This window comes from Pristis pectinata, chromosome 4, assembly GCF_009764475.1.
Source record: "Pristis pectinata isolate sPriPec2 chromosome 4, sPriPec2.1.pri, whole genome shotgun sequence".
Taxonomy (NCBI): Eukaryota; Metazoa; Chordata; class Chondrichthyes; order Rhinopristiformes; family Pristidae; genus Pristis; species Pristis pectinata.
The window spans coordinates 35,888,831-35,910,574 of record NC_067408.1 but is presented as its reverse complement, the minus strand read 5'-3'; the positions used below and the strand labels follow the sequence as shown (position 1 = coordinate 35,910,574).

Genomic DNA, 21,744 nt, shown 5'->3' with positions numbered 1-21,744 from the left:
AGATCATCAGGGATTCAGGAAGAGGATCTTGTTGAGGTGGGATGCTAGGAGAAGATCAAGAGGAAAGATTGAGAGGAGTGAAGAAAGCTGGGGGTGCTTGGAAAAAGATTGTTTTTTTTAAAAAGAGATTAGCAAGAGAGGAGACAGAGTTTGAGGGAAGAAAGTGTCAGGATACTGGGGAGAAGATCAGTGAGAGGAGATTCAAGTTGCATGGATAATATGGTTGAGAGGATGGGGGTGATCACTCAGGATAGATGCAAAGGAAGAATTTACCTTGACAAAAGTTGACATATCCTAGTACCTGCTGGTGGTAAACAGGGTGGGAAGGTCCCTTTTTCCAACAGACAGGCAGATCTTAACCTTCCAGCTAAAACACCTGCTCCACTGATAGAGGTACAGAATGTTTGTAACTGAGTATACACAATAAGAATGGTGCATGTGACATTAGTTATGTCTCATATGCTGATTAACTTAAGATGTAAATTTGATGTATGGTCTACTGGGCGTTTCAAACTGTGACCTGCACACAAGGTAAAATTCTGTTGTGCAATCTGTTCGACAGCATTTGTAGGCCTTGGTATTTTTTAAATTAATTTTTCCTACCACATTTTACATAAGAAGGAACAGGAGTAGATCAATCGGTCTCTTGAGCCTGCTTCACCATTCAGTGAGATCATGGCTGATCGAATCTTGACCTCAATACCTTTTTTCCGCTCTCTCCCCATAACCTTTGACTCCCCTTGTTGATGAAATGTTCTAATGGGGAGACTGGAAGGTATGGCACTGGTTAGCACTGCTCAGTACATAAAGTACACAACCAGAGTTCCATTGTTTAATTTCCAGCAGCCAGTTTTTGTGCAGAATAGCTAAGGCTCTGCTGTATAAAGAAAAACAAGAAGAAAGCAAAACTCTATAAAACCAAACTATAGTTAAATGTAAATGGAATCCAGAGGTTAATAAGTGCTAATTTACAAATTTCCTGAAATGAATTGTGCTTTAATGGTACACTAGAATCCTATTAGATCTAAAGTGTTCACATATCTGGGGCCTAGAGTGTGGGATTTTCTCATCTGGTGTCCTGAATGGTCTGTTTTCAGGCCGATTGATATCATAACAGTATTCATCTGACAAACCATAGTATTCCATGGGTATCTCTAATCAGTGTATCTGGGTTTGTGATCTCAAGACTAATCACTGCCTCTCAGTATATATTCAATAGAAGGGAAAGGTGAAGTCAGAGCAATAGTGATAATGGACTCGATAGTCAGGGGCGCAGATAGGCGTTTCCGTAGCTACAATTGAGACTCCAGGATGGTGTGTTGCCTCCCTGGTGCCAGGATGTCTCGCAGCAGGTACAGAACATTCTGAGAAAGGAGGGTAAGCAGCCAGAGGTCATGGTCCATATGACATCAGCAGGAGCAGAGATGAGGTCCTGCAAAGTGATTTTAGGGAGCTACGTAGAAAGTTAAAAAGCAGGACTTTCAGGGTTATAATCTCAGGATTACAACCCATGCCACGTGCTAGCGAGGTGAGAAATAGACATATAGTTCAGTTCAATACGTGGCTAAGGAGGTGATGCAGGAAGGAGAGCTTCAGATTTATGGATCATTGGGCTCTCTTCCAGGGCAGGTGGGACCTGTACAAACAAGATGGTTTGCATCTGAACTGGAGGGGTATTAAATGAGTGGTTTGCATTGCTATTTACCATGGAGAAGGAATTGGAGGATAGTGAAAACAGAGTGGGGCATGCTAATGCACTGGGACATTTTGAGATTAGGGAGGAGGTAGTACTGTTCTGGAAAGCATTAAGGTGACTAAATCCCCAGGGCCTGACGGCATATATCCCATTATAGTGAAAGAAGCAAGTGAGAAGATCGCTGGGGCTTTGACAAGGTTCTTTGTGTCCTCACTAGCAACAGGCAAGGTCCCAGAGGACTAGAGAGTAGCAAATGTTGTTCCTTTGTTCAAGGAGGGATAATCTAGGTAATTATAGGCCAGTGAGCCTCACGTCAGTGGTAGGTAAGCTATTGGAGAGGATACTGAGGGATAGGATTTATGCACATTTGGAAAGGCATGGCCTGCTGAGGGAGAGTCAGCATGGCTTTGTGCGGGGCAGGACATGCCTTACAAACTTGAGTTTTTTTTTGAAGAGGTGACAAGGGTGCTTGATGAGGGCAAGGCAGCAGACGTTATCTACATGTTAGTAAGGCATTTGATAAGGTACCTCATGGTAGGTTGATTGAAAAAATAAAGATGAATGAGATCCAGGGTGAATTGAAAGTTTGGATTCTGAACTGGCTTGCCCATAGAAGACAAAGTACGGATGGAAGGCTGTTATTCTGGCTGGTCGTCTGTGATCTGTGGTGTACTGCAAGGATCAGTGGTGGGACCTCTGTTATTTGAGATATATATCAATGACTTGGATAAAAATGTAGATGGGTGGATTAGCAAGTTTGTAGATGACACGAAGATTGGTGGCATTGAGGACAGAGTAGAGGACTGTCAAAGAATACAGCAGGATAGAGATCAGTTACAGATATGGGCAGAGAAGTGGCAGATGGAGTTTAATCTGGGCAAGTGTGAGGTGTTGCACTTTGGGAGGTCAAATGAAAGGAGAAAGTATACAGTTAATGGTAGGCCACTTAATAGCATTAAGGTACAGAGGGATCCTGGGGTCCAAGTCCATAGTTCACTGAAAGTGGCTACGCAAGTGGATAAGGTGGCAAAGGCGGCCTATGGGTTTGCTTGCCTTCATTGGTAGGGGGGTTGAATATAAGAGAAAGGAAGTCATGTTGCAGCTCTATAAAACTTTAGTCAGATCACACCTGGGAGTATTGTGTGCCGTTCTGGTTGCCCCATTACAGGAAGAATGTGGAGACTGTGAAAGTGTGCAGAAGATGTTTACCAGGATGCTGCCTGGATTAGAGGGTATGAGCTATAAGGAAAGGTTGGACAAATTTGTGTTATTCTCTCTAGAGCATCAGACACTGAGGGGAGACATGTTTTTAAAATTATGAGAGGCACAGATAGGATAGACAGCCAGAGTCTTTTCCCCAGGGTAGAAATGTCAAACAGCAAGATGACATGCTTTTAAAGTTAAAGGGGGAAAGCTTAAGGGTGACATGACAGGCAAGCTTTTTTTTTTAAACAGAGTGGTAGGTGCCTGGGATGGGTTACCGCAGGTAGTAGTGGAAGCAGCTAGTCTGGTGGAGTTTTAAGAGGCTTTTAGATAGACACATAAATGTGAAGGGATTGGAGGGATATAGATGATACACAGGAGGAGGACATTTAGTATAAATTGGCATCAAGATCGGCATAATATCGTGGGCCAAATGGCCTGTCCAGTGCTTTACTGTTCTATGTAGAAGTAGATTAAAGGCTGTTTCTTGGTTCTATCAATGGTTCCTATTATTAACTATACCCTCTACAGCTCTCTATTCCCTAACGGATGGAAAGGGAACATTACACATCACTGCTGTCCTGAGGTCAGCTTCCTCAATAGGGATTCAACAAACTTGATCCAATTTCTACAGAGGTTCCACGTTGCTTCCTGATTTCTGTTTGCTTGTTTCAGGTTTGTGCACCATCCCATAAAACTGTAAAGTCTGAGTGTTCCATAAATAATGACCAATTATCTTTCACAGATTCCATACAGTCTAATTTGATCATTGCTTTTAAGAGTCTGAAGTTCATCAGGGACCAAATATAAATAACATTTGGACTTAAACAGAATAGATGAATAGAGAAAAAACAGAAAAGAGACTTGGACTTTTGAAGGTCAGTCAGTGAAGATGGCAGTGGCTTGTATAAACCTGCACATATAACCTATATACATACAATAACAATATATTAAGACTTCCTGAACATTGTGGCCAAAATGTAATTTTTAGAATGGTAAATGTAAACCAACCTTCAATAATTGATGTCCACCATCCCTCTGCCTCCAGAGATACTGCCTGACCTGCTGAGTTCCTTGTTTCTTGCTCCAGATTACAGAATCTGCAGTCTTTAGTGTCTTCAATAATAGATTTATTAATGAATGAACCTTAAGAGAAAAAATATTATCGTAGTGACTATGACAAATACACCAACCTTTCAAATTGAAGTCAGTGAGGAACTTGTCCAGTTTCATTTTGATTGCCTTTTAGGTCAAAGTTGCATTAATCAAGCAAGAGCAGTACATACACTGCTATACTCTGTTTAAATTAACTAATGTGCAGTTACAACAGCCCTATCAATTTTTATACTGACTGCCAGTAGAAAACGGTATTTTTCCCACTGACACTCATCTGCTCGCCACAGAACGATCAGCCAGATCAGATTCATGCCCCATGTGTGATTTGTTTATCAATTTCAGCTCAATTCCAGTTTTATGTAAAGGCTATTGCTGGTCAGATAATATCATCAATGAAGCATCATTGCTGAAATAGGTCAATGTAATTTCTTAATTGCATTAAAATCTTATCTTAATTGTATCTGATCTGGAGATGTAGATAGGAGATGAATGAGGACAGAGAAAAAGGATTGAACAACTAAAGGATTATTGTGAAAAGGCAAAAAGGCAATGATAATGGGACAAGACTGGATCGAGATGCAATTTGTTACATTAAAATAGTAGAGGTGGGAAGGAAGCATTGAGAATCTGACAATGAGAAAGTCATTGGTCTCCTCCATGGAGAGAGGCACCATGCCAATACCCATATCCTACAGCCAAGTTAACCATGTCTCTCTCCAATCTTTTGCACATATTTATCCAGCATGGCCCCCTTTTCCTCAGCCTTTCACGCCCTAGTCACTCTATCCTCTGGTGTCATCCACCGCGCCTCCCAGGGTTGTTGTAGTCTTATGATTATGGATTGTTACTGGGTGGGTCTGTACTATCATGTTCTCGTGTAAAACCCTGCTCATACCTCAGCGGAAGACCCTCAGGACCATCATTGTGCCTAGTGTCGGGGTCATACCATATATTACCATACATTCCAGCTGTCGGGGTCTGAACCCTTGGCCATTCATGCCCTTATTCTGATGAGATCAGATCCTGATTCATCAGCTTTGCCCAATCTTCTTGGTATGCTTTAATCAGTTTACATGCTAGGGTGGTTTGCTGAGTTTCAGTTTTGTTGGGCCCATTCGTGGGCTGACTTAGCCAATTCAGTTAAGGTGACACTTTGTTGTTCTAGGGTTACCACCTTCCCCAGTGAGGGTGGCCATTCGTTGCTCTGCTGCCTGTCGCATCATCCTCCTTTTTCAAGGTGCACAGCAAGATCCATTAAGCCACATCCTTACTCTCCTGTTTGGGAAACCCTACCTTATTTAACAGAGTGGCAATTATACCCGGGATGTCACCACTACTGCTTTCCATCTTGGCTCTCCAACACGTGGAAGAGCAACACGCAGACAATATGTTGGTCACTGCTCCGAAACAGTGGATGTTGCCCGTCCACCCCGGTACCCTAAACTCAGTCCCACCTGTGAGTACGTCCTGTTGTTTGCAAAACATTGTGCTGAATCCTGTAGACACCAATTTTGTAACAAAAATATTTTAAAGTTCGTACCTTGTTCTTTTCTGATTCACCAGCAAGAGGTATTTGCAAACAACGGATGTATTATATATGTGTTAAAGGTTATAGAAACTACTTTATTGGAGCTATATAAAGAATAAAATACAGAAAGGAAGAATAATACTTAACAAAATACAGAAGGAAGCAAAATAATACTTATCAACCAATCAATGAACTGATCTATATAACGCCGGAGGGAACTTCAGGTGTCCAACAGCCTTCTGTCTGTGTCTTAACACTGGTCACGACCCAGCCTAAGGGAAGATTCCAATTTGCACAAAGAAGGTGCCCCTTTTTGGAGGTTCCACTGAGATTTGAACTCTGATTCCCGGATATTTTCGTTACAGTCAGTAATAATTTTAACCATCCATTATAAATATTTATATATACAAATTATTGATTCAAAAAGAAAATAGAAAAAGTAGCATGAAGTAAGTCACAAAATTATATTCATGTTTATTTAACATTAGATAGATACGCACAGGCAACATTAGTAAACACTGTTATCCTATTAGTGTCTCTCTCTCTCTCTACCTCACACAAACAAGTGCATTATGCTGTAATACCATTTTAAGTTACTAACTTCTAAGTTCGGATAACCAGAAACCTCAGCATGCATTGTATGTCAAAACTTGGGCTTTGGTAGTCCGTTAAGCTTAGGTTCTTTCTGATGAGAACTGAAAATATTAAGAGAAATTTTCAGTACATCCTTGTTGGTGCAAATAAGCATTTGTGGGGTTCAAGTTCTTCATACTGGTTTTAATTCTACAACAGAATTCAAATTCCTTTTTCCTTCCAAATCTCTCTTCTCCCAGTTTAAAAATAAAATTTCTACACGTAGATGTAGTCAGATACAACAAAATGAAGTGTCATAAGATGACCAGCAAGTTAATATCTTAATGCATTTGAATGGAGGGCACACATTTGATGCACCTTAACTACAGTTTATATTAAAATCCAGTAGGAGCAAAAGCATTTAGGTCTCTGGGTTCTACATGATGACTACGAACAGAGCGTTTGTGTCTTTCTAATATGGTTAGATCCATTTTGGGTGGGTTTAAATTTGCATGATCTTCTGCAATTTTAGCAACAGTCCCCTGAGTACGCATGATGTCCATTGGTGATGGTTTTTGCATGCCTTTGTACTTCTGAATGGCAAAACCACCTGCGGAGAAATAACCTGTGTGTTAGCATCAAATGTTGGCAATTAATGAATTTAACAATTTTTTTTAATCCTACAACTGTTAATTAAAATAATAATCTTCCCCCTTTCACTTCGTTTCAGCTACTCGAGTTGCACCTCAGAGCTTCAGCAACTGGGTTCAGTCCTCGTCTCCAGTGCTGACTACATGCAGTTTGTGTGTTCTCCTGTGACAGCAGGGTTTCTTCCAAATGCTCTGGTTTCCTCCCACAACCCATGATGGGGATGGGGGTCAGTATGTTAACTGGCCACTATAATTTGCCTCTAGTATGTAGGAGTGGTGGAATCTGAGCAAATTGATGGGAATGAGGGGAGAATAAAAAAAAGGGATAGTATAGGATTTAAGCAGATGGATGCTTGATGGTCGACGCAGATTTGGTGGGCTCTAATTTTTAGATAGTGATGATAAAATCTATAAAATGTGATTAAAAAACTGCATTCCTCAATTCTGCTACTTTACTGGGAGCTTTTATATACCAACATGTCCAAAGAAAATGTTTTGATTGAATATGTTTAATTTTCTTTTTTGTAACTATATTTTCCACTAAGTGGTAATAGGTTACTGAGAAAATAATAACAGGATTGGGCAGCTGAGTCAGCATAGATTTATGCAAGGGAAGTTATGTTTGACAATCCCAATGGAATCTTTCAGGATATAACTAGCAGATTAGATAAGGTGGCAGTGTAGATTGTAAGATGCAGAGAAGCTTCCTGAGGATTTAGACAGGCTAAGTAAATGGGCAATGTGTGGCAGCTAGACTACAAGGTGTAAAGATGTGAGGTCACCCATTGGCAGAAAAAGAAAGAAAAGTTTTTTTTTTAAATGATGAGAGATTGAAATGTCTTGGTGTTCGGAGGAACCTGGATGTCCTTGCACACAAATCACTGAAAGGTAATGTGCAGGCGCAGCAAGCAATTAGAAACACAAACAACATGGTAGCCTTTACTGCAAGAGGATTCAAATGCAACGATGGCCTACTGGAATTGTATAGGGGACTGGTGAGACTGGTGAGACTGCAGCAGGAATACTGTGTACAGATTCATGTGATCGGATTGTCTGATGAGGAAAGGTTAAGCAGACTGATCAATATTCCCTAGAATTTAGAAGCTCGAATGGTTAGCTCATTGAAACAAACAAAACTCTTACAGTGCTTAACAGGGTAGATGATGTTTCCTCTGAATGAGATGTCTAGAACCAGAGGTCACAGCCTCAAAATAAGACAATCAGCCATTTAGAATTGAGAGGAGAAAAAAAAGTTTCACCCAGATAGTGAATCTTTGGAATTCTTAACTGAAGGGTTATGAAGGCTATAAAGAAAAGTATTAGACTTGAACAAATAACAGATTATACTGATAAAGGAATGGATTTTTAAAGGACACCTCAATGTTGTCAAGGAACTTTAATTTTCATGTCCATTCTTTCTTCAATAAATAAATTAGGAGGTTAAAGAACATAGAGTCATAAAACACAGAAATATGCCCTTTGGTCCACCATGTCCACATTGACCATCAAGTACATTCTATACCTATCTCATTCATGAGCACTTGGTCTGTAGCCCTCTATGCCCTGGCAGCTCCAAGTACTCATCTACATACCTCTTCAATGTTGTGAGTGCGCCTGTCATAATCACCTGTAAGTGTAGCACAGAAATTTATGTGCTTATGAGTCTGGAATTGGATTTCAAACCAACAGCTTCTGATTCAAAAGCAAGCGTGCTACCAACAGAACTGCACTTGATACATGGATTTAATCAGTACTTAATAAATGAATTTTAATGCTTTTCCTACCTGGTTCAATTCCTCTGTAATTCTGTGAACGCATGAAAGGCTTCCATTTTTCAGTGGTAGTTGTTTCACTAACTAATGTGGTGGAATCTCCTTCAAGACTTCTACTGCTCAAATCAGAAGATGCTCCATGGCCAAACAACAATCTGAAACCATCACCACAAAAGCAATAAAAATATTTCTTCTCCTCTAACACAATATAATTAATTCAAATAAACAATAAACCTAAAGTTATTGCACTGTTTGTAAAAACATAGGTTAAGAAAGTTCTCTGCACACTTTGGTGGAAGGCCCCTTAGCTCCAATATTAGGCATGAAGTTCAAAGCCTTGCAGTTCCACGTGCACAAACACACACACACAAAGACTTTTGCTCTGTTATAGAGATTGCAGGAGAATGGACAGGGATTTGGGGAGAGTATGAGTTGATGGGTCATTAACAAAGAAAGTTTAAAGGAGGACCTATCTGGCATAAGATCACCGTCTCAGAATCCCCAGAAGTAGCCCAGGTAACACCACAGACTGACCCATTTAACGTAATAGCAAACCTGTCCTCAACCCTATGTTTAGGACTTATTTCAATGTTCAAGGCCTGCACTATGCATGGTAGAATTTTACAGAGGATATCAAAGTAAGTTTCATACCACATCTGGGGTCACTAGCATTTCCCTTGCACAGGTGGATAAAACAAAATATGTGGGTGTGACAATTTTACATAAAAATGCCCAAATACAGATCTTAAAATATTTTTAAGATGTTGCACTATTCAATAGAATTTTTAGGCCATGAAAACCTTAAGTAATCCTATCCAGGGACTATAAATACCTATGCACCTGAAATATATACTGTATATATTTCAGTCATAGAAATGTACAACTTCAAGCTAAAAGATTGTTGTGCATTATGTTGAAGAACTTACTAAATGAACTCAATTTTTTTTTTCACCCTCAGTCATTAAGTTGCCAATAACCTAAACCTGAAAAGTATTGATTTAGCTCCACCCTAACAATGACTCACATTCCTAACTACTGTACAGCAAGTTAAATGATGGAGTCCATCCCAACCAAAATCTTTCATCACTGCTAACAACTTTAACAATTTCATCTCTACGAAGGATGAGCAGTTTCTTGCATGCCATTGATCATCACTGTAGAGTAATCCAAGGTCCAAACAGTAGAACTATTTCGTTTCAGGCAGGTTTTTTAAAGTAGTGTTTGATAATGGCTGTAGCTATTTTATGTTAACTGAATGAACAGATACTCTATTTCAGTTTCTACAACTACTTTCTATACCTGCGATTTGGCATTGGTGAAGATTGTGGAGATCCGCAGGGAGACGACTGAGTGGAGGATATCTGCTTATCTTCTTTACTTAGGTCCACACTCTGTGCTTTGAATTTCTGAAGAATCACAAATCACAAACAAATACTCAAGGAGACAATGAAGAGGTGTAATCTAGCTAGTACACAAAGCTCATTTAATAAAGATGGTGAATGACTTGCAGTCCAGAAAGTTTTATTGTCTTCCCCGGGTTAAATGAAATTAGCAAAAGGAATGGATTATAAATTTAAGGCAAAAGGTTAAGAGTAAGTAGTGTTACTGTTTTAGATAATTAGCCTGAAAGCTTGCTGAAAAATGCAAAAATACTGAAAAGAACACAGATGTTGTCCATTTGGCCCTTCAAGACTATCTGCCCTTCAAAATGTTCATGGCTGATCCATCTTCTCAATTCCATTTTCCATCTTCTCTCCCCATCTCTTGAAGCCTTTTGTGTCTAAAGATCTATCCCCTTCTTAGATATAATCAGCCTGTCAGATCTTTCCTCTTATTCTTCTAGAGTGAATACAAGCCTAATCCACACACTCTCTCCTGATACAACAGCTCCACAATCCCAGGAATCTGTCTGTTGAACCTCTGTTGCATTCCCTCCATGGTAAGCACATCCTTGTTTTGAAAAAGGTAATAAGATTAAACTTGCACACTACTTCAGGTTTAATGCTTTAATACTCCAAATTTAAACATCTAACAAGGATAAAATTTAAGATTCATTTGTGCTTGAATAGTCTATCACTTCGTATATTGGCTCAAAAATGTAAAATGACAAAAAGAAAACGGTTGATAACTTACCACTTACAACACTGACCAAGACCAACTTCTGTCAATTATTTCAAGTTCTACATGAGACAGATTTTATTTCTGTAAATACCCTCAGTATCGATATAGAGATAAATACAGAGATGAAAAAAGTATTCTCTTTTTGCTATCCAAGTCCAGTCCTACCATAACTGAGATTACTGGTTTCAACATAGCTTTTAAGCAAAAGTACTAGAAGACTAATCACCAAATCATCCTTTAGTGTGGATGGTTTTGCTCATAATGGGGAGGTTTAATCTGTATCATACATTACCATACTTGCAGTTCATCTGATTTATAAATGTAAAAGTGCCCCATTGTTACCTGTAATGCCTCGCCTACACGGTGATAACTGGCCTCTTCTGCAACTAGGCCCTTGTGTGGTTGGTAACCAGCATCTGTTAGACCTGCCTGCTTCTCAAACCGTTGTATACTTTCCTGCGTCTGCTCTGGTAATCAAACATAAAATTAAATACATCAGAAATGTTAATACTTTACCAACCAACAAAGAGGAATCAAGAATGATCAGTGCATATTGCAGAACAATTAACAGAGAGCTGATACTTAATACACATTTCCCTTCAAATATACCAAAACTATTTAAATTGAACATTTCCAACAATTTTCATTTAAGAAAGCACTCAACTTCAAATGAAGTCTCCAGGGGAAATTACAAATTTTTTTTAAAAAAAGTAGAGCATTAAACATGTAGAACTAAGTGAGAGCTTGAAAAGGCCTTTGAAAACAGAACTGAGATACAAATGACAACAAAAGATGACAAAATAGCATGAATTACATACAATTTAACCAGTTTCAGTATATCAAAGGGCAAATATGTATTAAATATCAGCTCTTTATGTCGATTGTTGTTCTGTAATATACAAGGAGAAACTTGTAAAGGACATCACAATCATAAAAAATCTGGATAATTAGGATAAGAGTGCAATATGGATCTCTTGAATCATTAACTGATAACTAAATGAAAATAAAGAAATCAGAAACAAAATTACATGATTGCTTTGCATCAATAACAACTACACATCCAGAGAAAATTAATATCGAATCAGGTACAGGGAACACAAACAAAATAATAGCAAAAAATATTGAATGCCACTACAGAGTAACAAATTCCCAGGACCAGATGGTTTCCATCTCAGATTTCCATTAATGGAATATTGCAGAAACCTTAATTATAATCTACCAGAAGTTCACACTATTCAGGAAGTTTTAGCAGGTCTTTACCACTGAATTACCTGCTAAATAGAAGAGAGCTCACTGTAGACCGAGCTAAACAACTGCTAAACCAATGAATCAGATCAAAGCTCTGCAATCCTGTGACAGCTAATTGTGAAACACAATGGACAATTAAATAGATAAAAGGAGGCTGCTCCATGACCAATAATGGCAGGCCCCTGCACATGAATACAAGACACTAGACTTAAGCATTTGCAACCATCTTCAGGTAGAAGATCCACCTCAGCATCTTAGAAGTGCTCTAGATAATGGAACAAATCTTAAGTCAACTTGATCCACTCCATGGGACATCAAGGCAAAGCCAAAGGGACAAGACAGCATCCTTACTGTGGCACTAAATACATGCTTCAGAACTGGTCACACCTTAAATCAAGTTATTCCAGTACAGTTTTAACATTGCCAGTTATTCAACAAAGTAGAAACTTGTCCATAAACAACAGGATAGATCAAATCCAGCTATCATCACACTGCAATCAATCAGCAGAGAAATAGAAGGTTGAAAGTGCTACCAAGTGGCACCAATTGGTCAATAATGCTTACTGACATTCAGCTTAAATTGTAAAAGTGTCACTAGACTCCAGACCTCAATAAATCTTTAGACCCAAACATGGACGCAAGAGCTAAGAAGGGAGCGGTTGCCCCCATCGTCAAGGCAGGGCCTGACCATCAGAAGCATCAGGGTGACCAAGTAAAATAGAAAGAAAATTTTCCATTGGCTGAAATCATATTTTGCTCAATGGAAGATGGTTTTGGTTGCTGGAGGACAATCATCTCACCCCCAGAACATCTCACCAACTTAACAGTGTTTCCACTCCTGCCTCAACCTGCAGCATCTGTGGAAAGCCTCTGTTTCTGATCAAAGACTCTTTTGGTCTTTGGACAAAGGGTCTTCAATTTGAGTTATTCATTCTGTTTTTCTTTCCACAGATGTTGCCTGATCTGAGTGTTTCCAGTATTGTTTTTATTACTTTAATTTGCATGGTCCAGTTTGCTAATCACACCAATAGCCACTGCCTAGCCTTGCTCTTAATATTTTCATTCTTGTTTTTCAAATCCCCAAGCTTTGGAATTGAACCTGTAAACCCCTCTCTCCTTCTTTCTCTATATCCAAAATCCTACCTCATTGATTAAGCTCTTGATCACCTCTCTTTTTTGGTTAAAACTGGAATTAAAAGATGTGATGAAAGGTCAACAGACAGAAACTGTTTCTTTCCACAGGTGCTGCCTAATCTCCTGAACAATTCCAGTATTTTCAACTTTTGTTTCAGATTTCCAGCATTTGCAATTTTTTTGTTTTTCAAATTGTATTTGACAAGCATGTTTAGAAGTGATCGCATGTTAAAGACCTTATAATAAATCCAAATTATTAAAGTAAGATTCAGTCAGTGAAAGACAACAACTGCAAATCAAGCCAGATCTGACAGTGAACCAACAAGCTTTTCAAACACCACATACATTTGACCAGTGTTGTGAAACCAAGGTTATGGAAGTAACTGGTGTACTTGCAGAACAATAGAGAGAAGGTAATACAATGTCAAATGCAGTCATGACTATTAAAAGTTAGAGATGGGCCAGTTATGATCAATGTAAATGCACGTGGCAAACCAAATAAGTGAATGGTGGAGCATTAGAAAACCCTAAACAAAAAATTGTGGAAGCAGAAATTAGAAGTTATCACCAAGAGTTACAATGATACAAGTCTTGAAACAACAATGACCTTGTACAAGGATCAGGGAAATTGACAGATTGGCAAAGCTAATGGAGCAAGTGAGTAGGTAAATCAGCATCAAGGAACGGCAATAAATGGCAAAAGGCTGGAATCAGCAATTTAACCAAAAGTTGAAACAATCAATTCAATAATCATACTTCAGGACTGCATAACCGTTTGAAGACAAGATGGTTGGAAGGAATGAATTTGATATCAAGTGAAATAAATAAAACTATCAAACTGGCAGAAGCATCATCCTGAAGTAGTTTCCTCAAGATCTTCACTAAGAAATTAAGGTTTACAATCAGCACAGTGATTTAAAATGCCTTACGTGTCATAAGCGACTTCATAATGACAGACGTTGCTTTGGCTTTCACCACATGAACTTTGCTTATGTTTACACCTGATGATGGAGCAACTACTGAAGATGGAACACCATTTTCTCCATCTTCCATCTACAATAAAATACAACACAAAATGAACTATTTCTCTTAATACAGAATCAGTAGCCCAGAAGTTACGTTGAAATAATAGAGCCCATCAGCATCCAATGCTAATAATCAGAGTACAGTTAAAAACAGAATCCCAGTTAAATACAGAAATCCAGAAAATACTGTCAGCTCATCTGCAAGGCATGCTATTGCAGCTTTCTCCTGTGTAATTGACAAGAAGTTGAGATAGTTGGGAATCTGATTTGCCCTGCCATTCAATATGATCATGGCTGATTTATGCTGGCCTCAACTGTGCTAGTTTTCCACAACCCTCAATTCCTTGCTCTTTCAAATATTTACCTTTCTCCACCTTAAATATATTTAATGATGCAGCCACCACCACAGAGGCAGAGATTCATTACCCTCTGGCAGAAGATACAACAGCAGATGGCATCAAGATATTGGAAAGGTCTGGTACACAGATTATTGAAAATTTTTTGAGCAAACACCATGACTTCATTGCAGACTGAAAAATCTTGGCCAGTGCAATTCTTTTTTTTTACTGATCAAGAAGTCTGCACCCACAGGTATTTTTGAAAATTTTTATAACACAAATATCAGCATTTACATCATGTTAATTGTAACCATAGAACACTTCTAAAACTATATCTGACTGGTATACTTTTGTACAGCTATTTTATGATATTCATTGCACAAATTATTGCATTGTTGTACCAGATACTTCACTGATTAAATAAAAATAATTCTCTCAATTGTTTCCCTAATCTAATAGGAAATTAATGTTAATGTAAGTTAATTGAGTTATATTTAAGCTGTTGACAGATAGATTGAGCAAATAAGCAAAATAACAGGGATTTTCTTCTAGCATAGTAATTAAAGATCTAGTATTGAAGACTAATATCCTGAACTATAATTTACAGGGCTATGGGGCAGCAACAGCAGGAAAATGGGAATGATGGAATTGCTTTAAATATGAGCCAGTACAAGCATGATGGAACGAATGACTTTCTTCTATGTCCTAATTACTGCACAGTTCTGAAGGACTGTAAAAGTTTGTAAATCACTTTTGAAGATCACTTAAGTATCAACCTTGTGAAATTAATATTCAACCTAAAAGATTAAACCTATCATTTGTCATGATCTCAGAACAAATCAAAATACAACATAGCCAATGAAGCAATATCATAGTAGCTGCTGTCTACAGAAATAGTTCCCACACTTTTTTCTATGAATGTCCCTTTTGTTCACACTTGGCAAAATATGCACCCACTCTACAAACACACAACGACATCTTGGGCCATTAACAAGAAACTGGGGATTCCTGGGGAATGCCAGGAGTTCTAGGGTCAGGACAGCCAAAGTGCCTGGTATATGTGTTTCAGAATTTATTTTTTAGTTTTTTGTGAGCTTTATAACAAAATTACCTCAACATTATTGAAGCCTTATGAGCTCACTCTGGCCCACAAGAGGGTCATGCACCCTAGGTTGGGAGACCACTGTTCTGCTGTTACCTTTAAGAAACACCAAGCCTCTAGTCCACATAACAGTTTTTAGGGTTTCAGGAGATACATATATTTAATAACAATGCTACCAAGCATTCAGAATTACATATTACAACAGATAATTGGCAGAATAGAGGGGACTGAGAATTCTAATCAACCACATCTTGTGTTACTGCAGGTGTGATTGGTAAGTCCCATACAACAGTCAATTCACTCAATAAGTCAATTCAGTTTAATTAGGAATAGTTACCCAATTCAATTTACTGTTGGTTTTAAACGTTATTAAGTTGGTTTTAAATAGACTGTGTTCAGTTTGCTACGTACTATAAGTCCAAAGTGAAATCCAATCCTGACTCTAAACCACTGGATGACATTAGCATCTGACACCACCGGAACTTCAACAGTAATCAATGTAAGTAAATTCATACCTAGTATTAAATGAGAAACTAAAGCAATTAAGCCATGTGTAAAAAGATAATTTTCATAATTCCCTATCCATTATCCATACGTGCAAATCATTAATTGCAAAGTTGTTATTTTGTAGAATTAGATACAAATTGTAGATGTAAACAAAATATAAATATACCATAGACAATTGTTGGTATTTCCGCTCAGGAATAACTGGTTGCTTCCACAAAATATTGCTTCCCATATCAGAAGGTGGAGGAGTCATTGGTGACAAATCTTCTAAGGCATCATCGTAACTGAATGCCCTACGGTGCATCCCAATCGGCAAGGACATCTTTTCTAGCAAGCCGGAGGAATGTTCGATTGCTGCAATGTACACGGAAGCTATATTTAATTTTATTTACGTGCCAGTTCCAACGGCAATGTGCCCAGATTACACGCATTACTGATTAATAACGGCACGCCTTACTGCACAAACAAAGTTGCATTTTTGAAAACAATTAAATATTTGAAACTACATTACTTTAGAAAAGCGAAAACAAGTTTCAAAACGCAAATAATCTGCGATGGCAACTACATACAAGAACAGGAGGAATTTAGTTTGTCTTTTAAAGCACGAAAGTGAGAACAGAAGCGATCCTAAATTACCAGGCACGTTGTGTTCATCTGAAGCCATGATAACTCATATAGTTAGGTCCACTTGACGAAACTGCAGGAAAGGCTTCAGATTTCTCCACCTGCTGGGACAGAGAAAGGTGGAAGCATTAAATCCCTCCTCTCTGAGTGGAAAGGAACAGTATGCGTACACCCCTGTTCTTCGGAGCAGACGTGGTAAATGCAAGCCGCCAGGAGAAGGGCGGGCGGGGGGCCGTCTGCACTGCGCCCCTCAGCTCTGCACTCGCCCGGGAGACGCGGACAGCGGGCCGGGAGTAACGAAGATGGACTTACTCGAGCTGAGCGGCCGAAGCGCAGGTCCTAGGGCAGCCGGGCAGCACGGTGCGGGATGGCACCGGAAAAGAGCCGATGGCACTGAAGCATCGCCGCCAGCTGCAACAAACAAACCGGGCTTCAGGGCCTGCTGGATTCCGCCATCGCGCTGAGAGTAGCACCGCACGTTTTCGGGGGGTGGGGTGTGTAAATGTGAAGGCGGTGGCGCCGCGACCACACGCCTGCCCAGAACAGCTCGGGAACTAACGGCTCGGCCCGTGCAGCCGAACGGCTGCCCCCCACCAGCCCCCGAGCTGTGACGTACCGCCCCGAGCCGCCAGCCCCCGAGCTGTGACGTACCGCTCCGAGTCGCCAATCAGCAGGGGGCTGAGGTCCGCACCCCCAACTACCATGGAAACGGCGGACGTTGAGCAAACGCGATTTGGCTCCGGTAACGATGAGCCGGATGGGTCATGGTTGACGGATTTTTTTTACTAGTTCGGTGCTTTCGCTGGCATCAGGTGCCTTTCCTTTCAAGGCTTGAACGCAAGGCTAGTGGAGAAAAATAAGGGCAGGTATGGAGAAGAAAAACATTGAGACTGTCGCCAATATTCCCAAACCCCTTATCCCGACTAGTGACGTCACCGCAACGAGTGGTGGCGGGGGAGAGAATGACTCGGCGCATGCGCACTAGCCCTGTTTACAATGCGGTGCAGCGGGAGCCCCAGCTGGGAGAAGCGGATTGGATATCACTGTTACCAATGCATTCCCACCTTCATATCAGCCTGCGGCTCTCGCAAACACCCACCCATCAACTCCCCTTTGATTCTTTTTGCCATTAACCTACTCCAAATATTTCACAAGATCACAAGATAAGGGAGCAGAAGCAGGCCATTCGGCCCATCGAGTCTGCTCCAAGGAAAAGGGAAAAAGAAATGGGGTGGGAAAAAAAAGAAAAGAAAAAAAAACTATTCTAATCCCATTTGCCAGCCTTATCCCCATATCCCTTGATACCCTGACTATTTAGATATCTGTCTATCTCCTCCTTGAATACCCCCACTGATCTGGCCTCCACTGCTGTGCGTGGCAAGGAGTTCCACAATTTCACCACCCTCTGGGTAAAGAAACTTCTCCTCATCTCTGTCTTGAAACTGTACCCTCTAATTCTAAGATTGTGCCCTCTGGTCCTGGACACGCCCACCAAGGGAAACAGCCTAGCCACATCTACTCTATCCTTACCTGTCAACATTTTAAATGTCGCTACGAGGTCCCCTCTCATCCTTCTGTACTCCAGCGAGTACAGTCCAAGAGCCGACAAACGCTCATCATACTTAAGCCCTTTCATTCCTGGAATCATTCTCGTAAATCTCCTCTGAACCCTCTCCAACGTCAGCACATCCTTCCTAAGATGTGGGGCCCAAAACTGCGCACAGTATTCCAAATGAGGCCTCACTAGCGCCCCGTAGAGCCTCATCAACACTTCCTTACTTTTATACACTATACCTCTCGAGATGAATGCCAACATAGCATTCGCTTTCTTAACCACCGATCCAACCTGGTGGTTAACTTTTAAGGTATCTTGTATGAGTACCCCCAAGTCCCTTTGTACTACCGCATTTTCAATCTTCTCTCCTTCTAGATAATAATCTACCTGCTTATTTCTACTTCCAAAGTGTACAACTGCACATTTCTCAACATTGAATCTCATCTGCCATTTCCTTGCCCATTCTCCTAAACTGTCTAGGTCCCTCTGCATTCTTTCTATTTCCTCTATGCTCCCTACTCCTCCACTTATCTTGGTGTCATCCGCAAACTTAGCCACACAACCATTTATTCCATCATCCAAATCATTGATGTACAAGGTAAAAAGGAGAGGCCCCAACACCGACCCCTGCGGCACGCCACTAGTAACCGGTAACCAACCAGAACGAGATCCTTTTATTTAATTTACATGACCAAATAACTGACCATCAGAACTCACTTAGCAGTCCTCAACAAAGGCAGCAGCACTTAAAGCTCTACTTTGGAAAAGTCAGCGGAAGAAGCAGCATTATAGCACCCAGGATCCCTGTCTTCACCCACTTTGCATGAATTCTTCCAAATCCCTTGTTATTCGTGGAAGGAAAATGAAATGTCTATTGAACAGTTTAGTTGGAATTAAGCTGATGCAATTAACAACATCATGCATACTTCTGGTTTTGACAATATCATAATCTAACAATATATTTTAATCTAATTCTATGATTAACTTCTCTAGTTAATCGCAATTAGTCCACTTTATTGCTATAGAACATTATTTTAGGGAATGCATGTTTGCTCAGAATTATAAATTGTTTCCTTATAAGTGATCATCATTGATTAGCCACGATCATGTTTTAATCTAATTTTGCAATTTACCTTAGCCGACATACACCCCAGCCCCGTGTATTCATAACACCTTAGTCATAGAGTTATACAGCACAAAAACGGGCCCTTTGACCCACCACATCCATGCTGAACTATCTGCCCGTTAACACTGATCCTATTTGCCTGCAGCAGCAAACACAAAATGCAGGAGGAACTCAGCAGGTCAGGCAGCATCAATGGAGGGAAATGAACAGTCGACGTTTGTCAGGAAGGACCTCAGCCCGAAACATCGACTGTTGATTTCCCTCCATAGATGCTGCCTGACCTGCTGAGTTCCTGCAGCATTTTGTGTTCGTTGCTCCAGATTTCCAGCATCTGCAGTCTCTCCTTTGTCTCCTATTTGCCTGCATTTGCTTGATTTATAAGCCTGAAGTACAACACCACCAGGTTCAATAACAGCTACTTCCCTTCGGTTCTTGAACCATCCAGCACAACCCTAATCACTATAGTTTAGCAATGCTATGATCACTTTGCACTAAAATGGACTTTTTTTTTCTAATTGTGTTCTTTCTTGTAAAGATTGTGTATAATTTATGTTTTTCTTGTGAATGCTGTTTATATGATACTATCCCAAGAAGTTCTGTAGATATATTAAGAGTAAAAGGGTGGCTAGGGAGAGAGTAGGTCCCCTTTGAGATCAGCAGAGCTACCTAAGTCTTGAGACGCAGGAGATGGGTGGGACTTTTAATGAATATTTCTCCTTGGTGTTACTGAGGAGAAAATCACAGTTGCTCAAGAAATAAGGGAAACAATAGAGATGTTTTAGAGAACATTCACATTACCATGGAGGAGGTATTTGCAGCCTAACAGCACATTAAAGTGGATAAGTCCCCAGGGCCTGACTGAGTACATCATCAGACTTCGTGGGAAGCTAGAGAAGAAATTGCAGAGGCCCTTGCAGAGATATTTGTTCGTCGTTGGACAATGATGAATTTCCTGAAAACTGGAAGGTGGCTAAAGTCATTCTGTTGTTAAGAAAAGTAGCAAGGACAAGCCAGGGAACTATAGGCTGGTCAGCCTGACATCAATGGTGGGGAAGTTACTGGACAGAATTCTGAGGGACAGGATCTACCAGCATTTGGACATTCAAGAGTCTGATTAGGAGGAGTCAGCATGGCTTTGTGTGTGGTAAGTCATGTTCGACTAATCTTTTAGAGTTCTTTGAAGAGATAACCAAAAGGGTAGATGAGGGTAGGGTAGTGGATGTTGTCTATTTGGACTTTAGCAAGGCCTTCGACAAGGTCCCACAAGGCAGGCTGGTCTGGAAGGTTAGGTCTCCAGGAATCCAGGGAGAGCTAGTTAGGTGGATTCATAATTGGCTTGGAGGTAGGAAGCAGAGGGTGGTGGTTGAAGGTTATTTCTCGGAATGGAAACTGGGTACTAGTGGTGTGCTGCAGGGGTCAGTGTTGGGACCCTTGTTATTCATTATTTATATCAATGATTTAGATCTGAATGCACAAGGCTTGATCGGCAAGTTTGCAGATGACACAAAATTAGGAGGTGTTGTTAATAGTGAAGAAGGTTATCAAAGATTACAGGGGGATCTTGATCAGTTAGGAAAGTGGTCTGAGGAGTGGCAAATGGATTTCAATACAGATAAGTGTGAGGTAAAGCATTTTGGAAAGTCAAACCAGAGTAGGCCTTATACTATGAATGGTAGGGCACTAGAGAGTGTAATGGAACAGAGGGACCTAGGAATACAAGTGCATAGTTCATTGAAAGCGGTGTCACAGGTAGACAAGGTGGTGAAAAGACATTTTGCATGCTGGCCTTCATCAGTCAGGGCATTGAATATAGGAGTTGGGACATTATGTTGCAGTTGTATAAGTTGTTAGGCCACACGGAGTACTGTGCACAGTTTTGGTCACTCCAGGAAATATGTGGTTAAAATGGAAAGGGTGCAGAAAAGATTTACGAAGATGTCGCCAGGTTTAGAGGGTCTGAGTTATAGGGAGAGGTTGGCTAGGCAAGGTCTTTATTCCTTGGAACGTAGAAGAATGAGGGGCGACCTTATAGAAGTGTTTAAAATTATGAGAGGCAGAGGTAAGGTGGATGGTAAAAGTCTTTTCCCCAGGGTAGGGGAGTCCAGACCTAGGGGGCATAGATTTAGGGTGAGAAGGGAAAGATTTAAAAAGGACCTGAAGGGAACTTTTTCACGTAAAGGTGGTGAGAGGAAGTGGTGGAGACAGATACAATAGTATCATTTAAGAAGCACTTGGATAGGTACATGGAGGGGAGGGGCCTGGAGGGATATGAGCCAAATACAGGAAATTGGGACTAGCCGGGTGGACAATGTGGTCGGCATGGACTTGGTGGGCCGAAGGGCCTGTATCCATGCTGTATTGCTCCATGACTCTATGTACCTGTGATGCTGCTGCAAGTAAGTTTTTCATTGTATCTGTGCATACAC

The 21,744-nt window shown here is 40.4% G+C and overlaps 2 protein-coding genes across 6 annotated transcripts in view; one reads left to right on the top strand and one right to left on the bottom strand.

Moving 5' to 3' along the window:
* Positions 1-5,993: 5,993 nt before the first annotated feature.
* On the bottom strand, positions 5,994-17,853 carry kiaa1191 (KIAA1191 ortholog). 5 transcript variants are annotated; one of them, XM_052013989.1, is made up of 8 exons: positions 17,254-17,853; positions 16,650-16,738; positions 16,180-16,367; positions 13,971-14,094; positions 11,002-11,126; positions 9,838-9,944; positions 8,551-8,693; positions 5,994-6,726 (listed from the first exon to the last, which is right to left on the bottom strand). In XM_052013989.1, exons 2-8 carry the CDS (start codon positions 16,675-16,677, stop codon positions 6,512-6,514), a joined length of 930 nt encoding a protein of 309 aa, XP_051869949.1. In that variant the 5' UTR covers positions 16,678-16,738; positions 17,254-17,853; the 3' UTR covers positions 5,994-6,511. The 5 variants fall into 5 exon arrangements, with proteins under 5 accessions (XP_051869949.1, XP_051869948.1, XP_051869947.1 ...); XM_052013988.1 differs by having other exon boundaries at positions 16,650-16,741; positions 17,289-17,853; XM_052013987.1 differs by having other exon boundaries at positions 17,289-17,853.
* LOC127569390 (ADP-ribosylation factor-like protein 9) overlaps positions 15,893-21,744 on the top strand; it is a 25,034-nt gene continuing 19,182 nt past the window's right edge. The window contains exon 1 of the mRNA XM_052013990.1: positions 15,893-16,005. Coding sequence (XP_051869950.1) covers positions 15,961-16,005 — 45 coding nt within the window. The 5' untranslated portion in view covers positions 15,893-15,960. The remainder of the gene's footprint in view (positions 16,006-21,744) is intronic.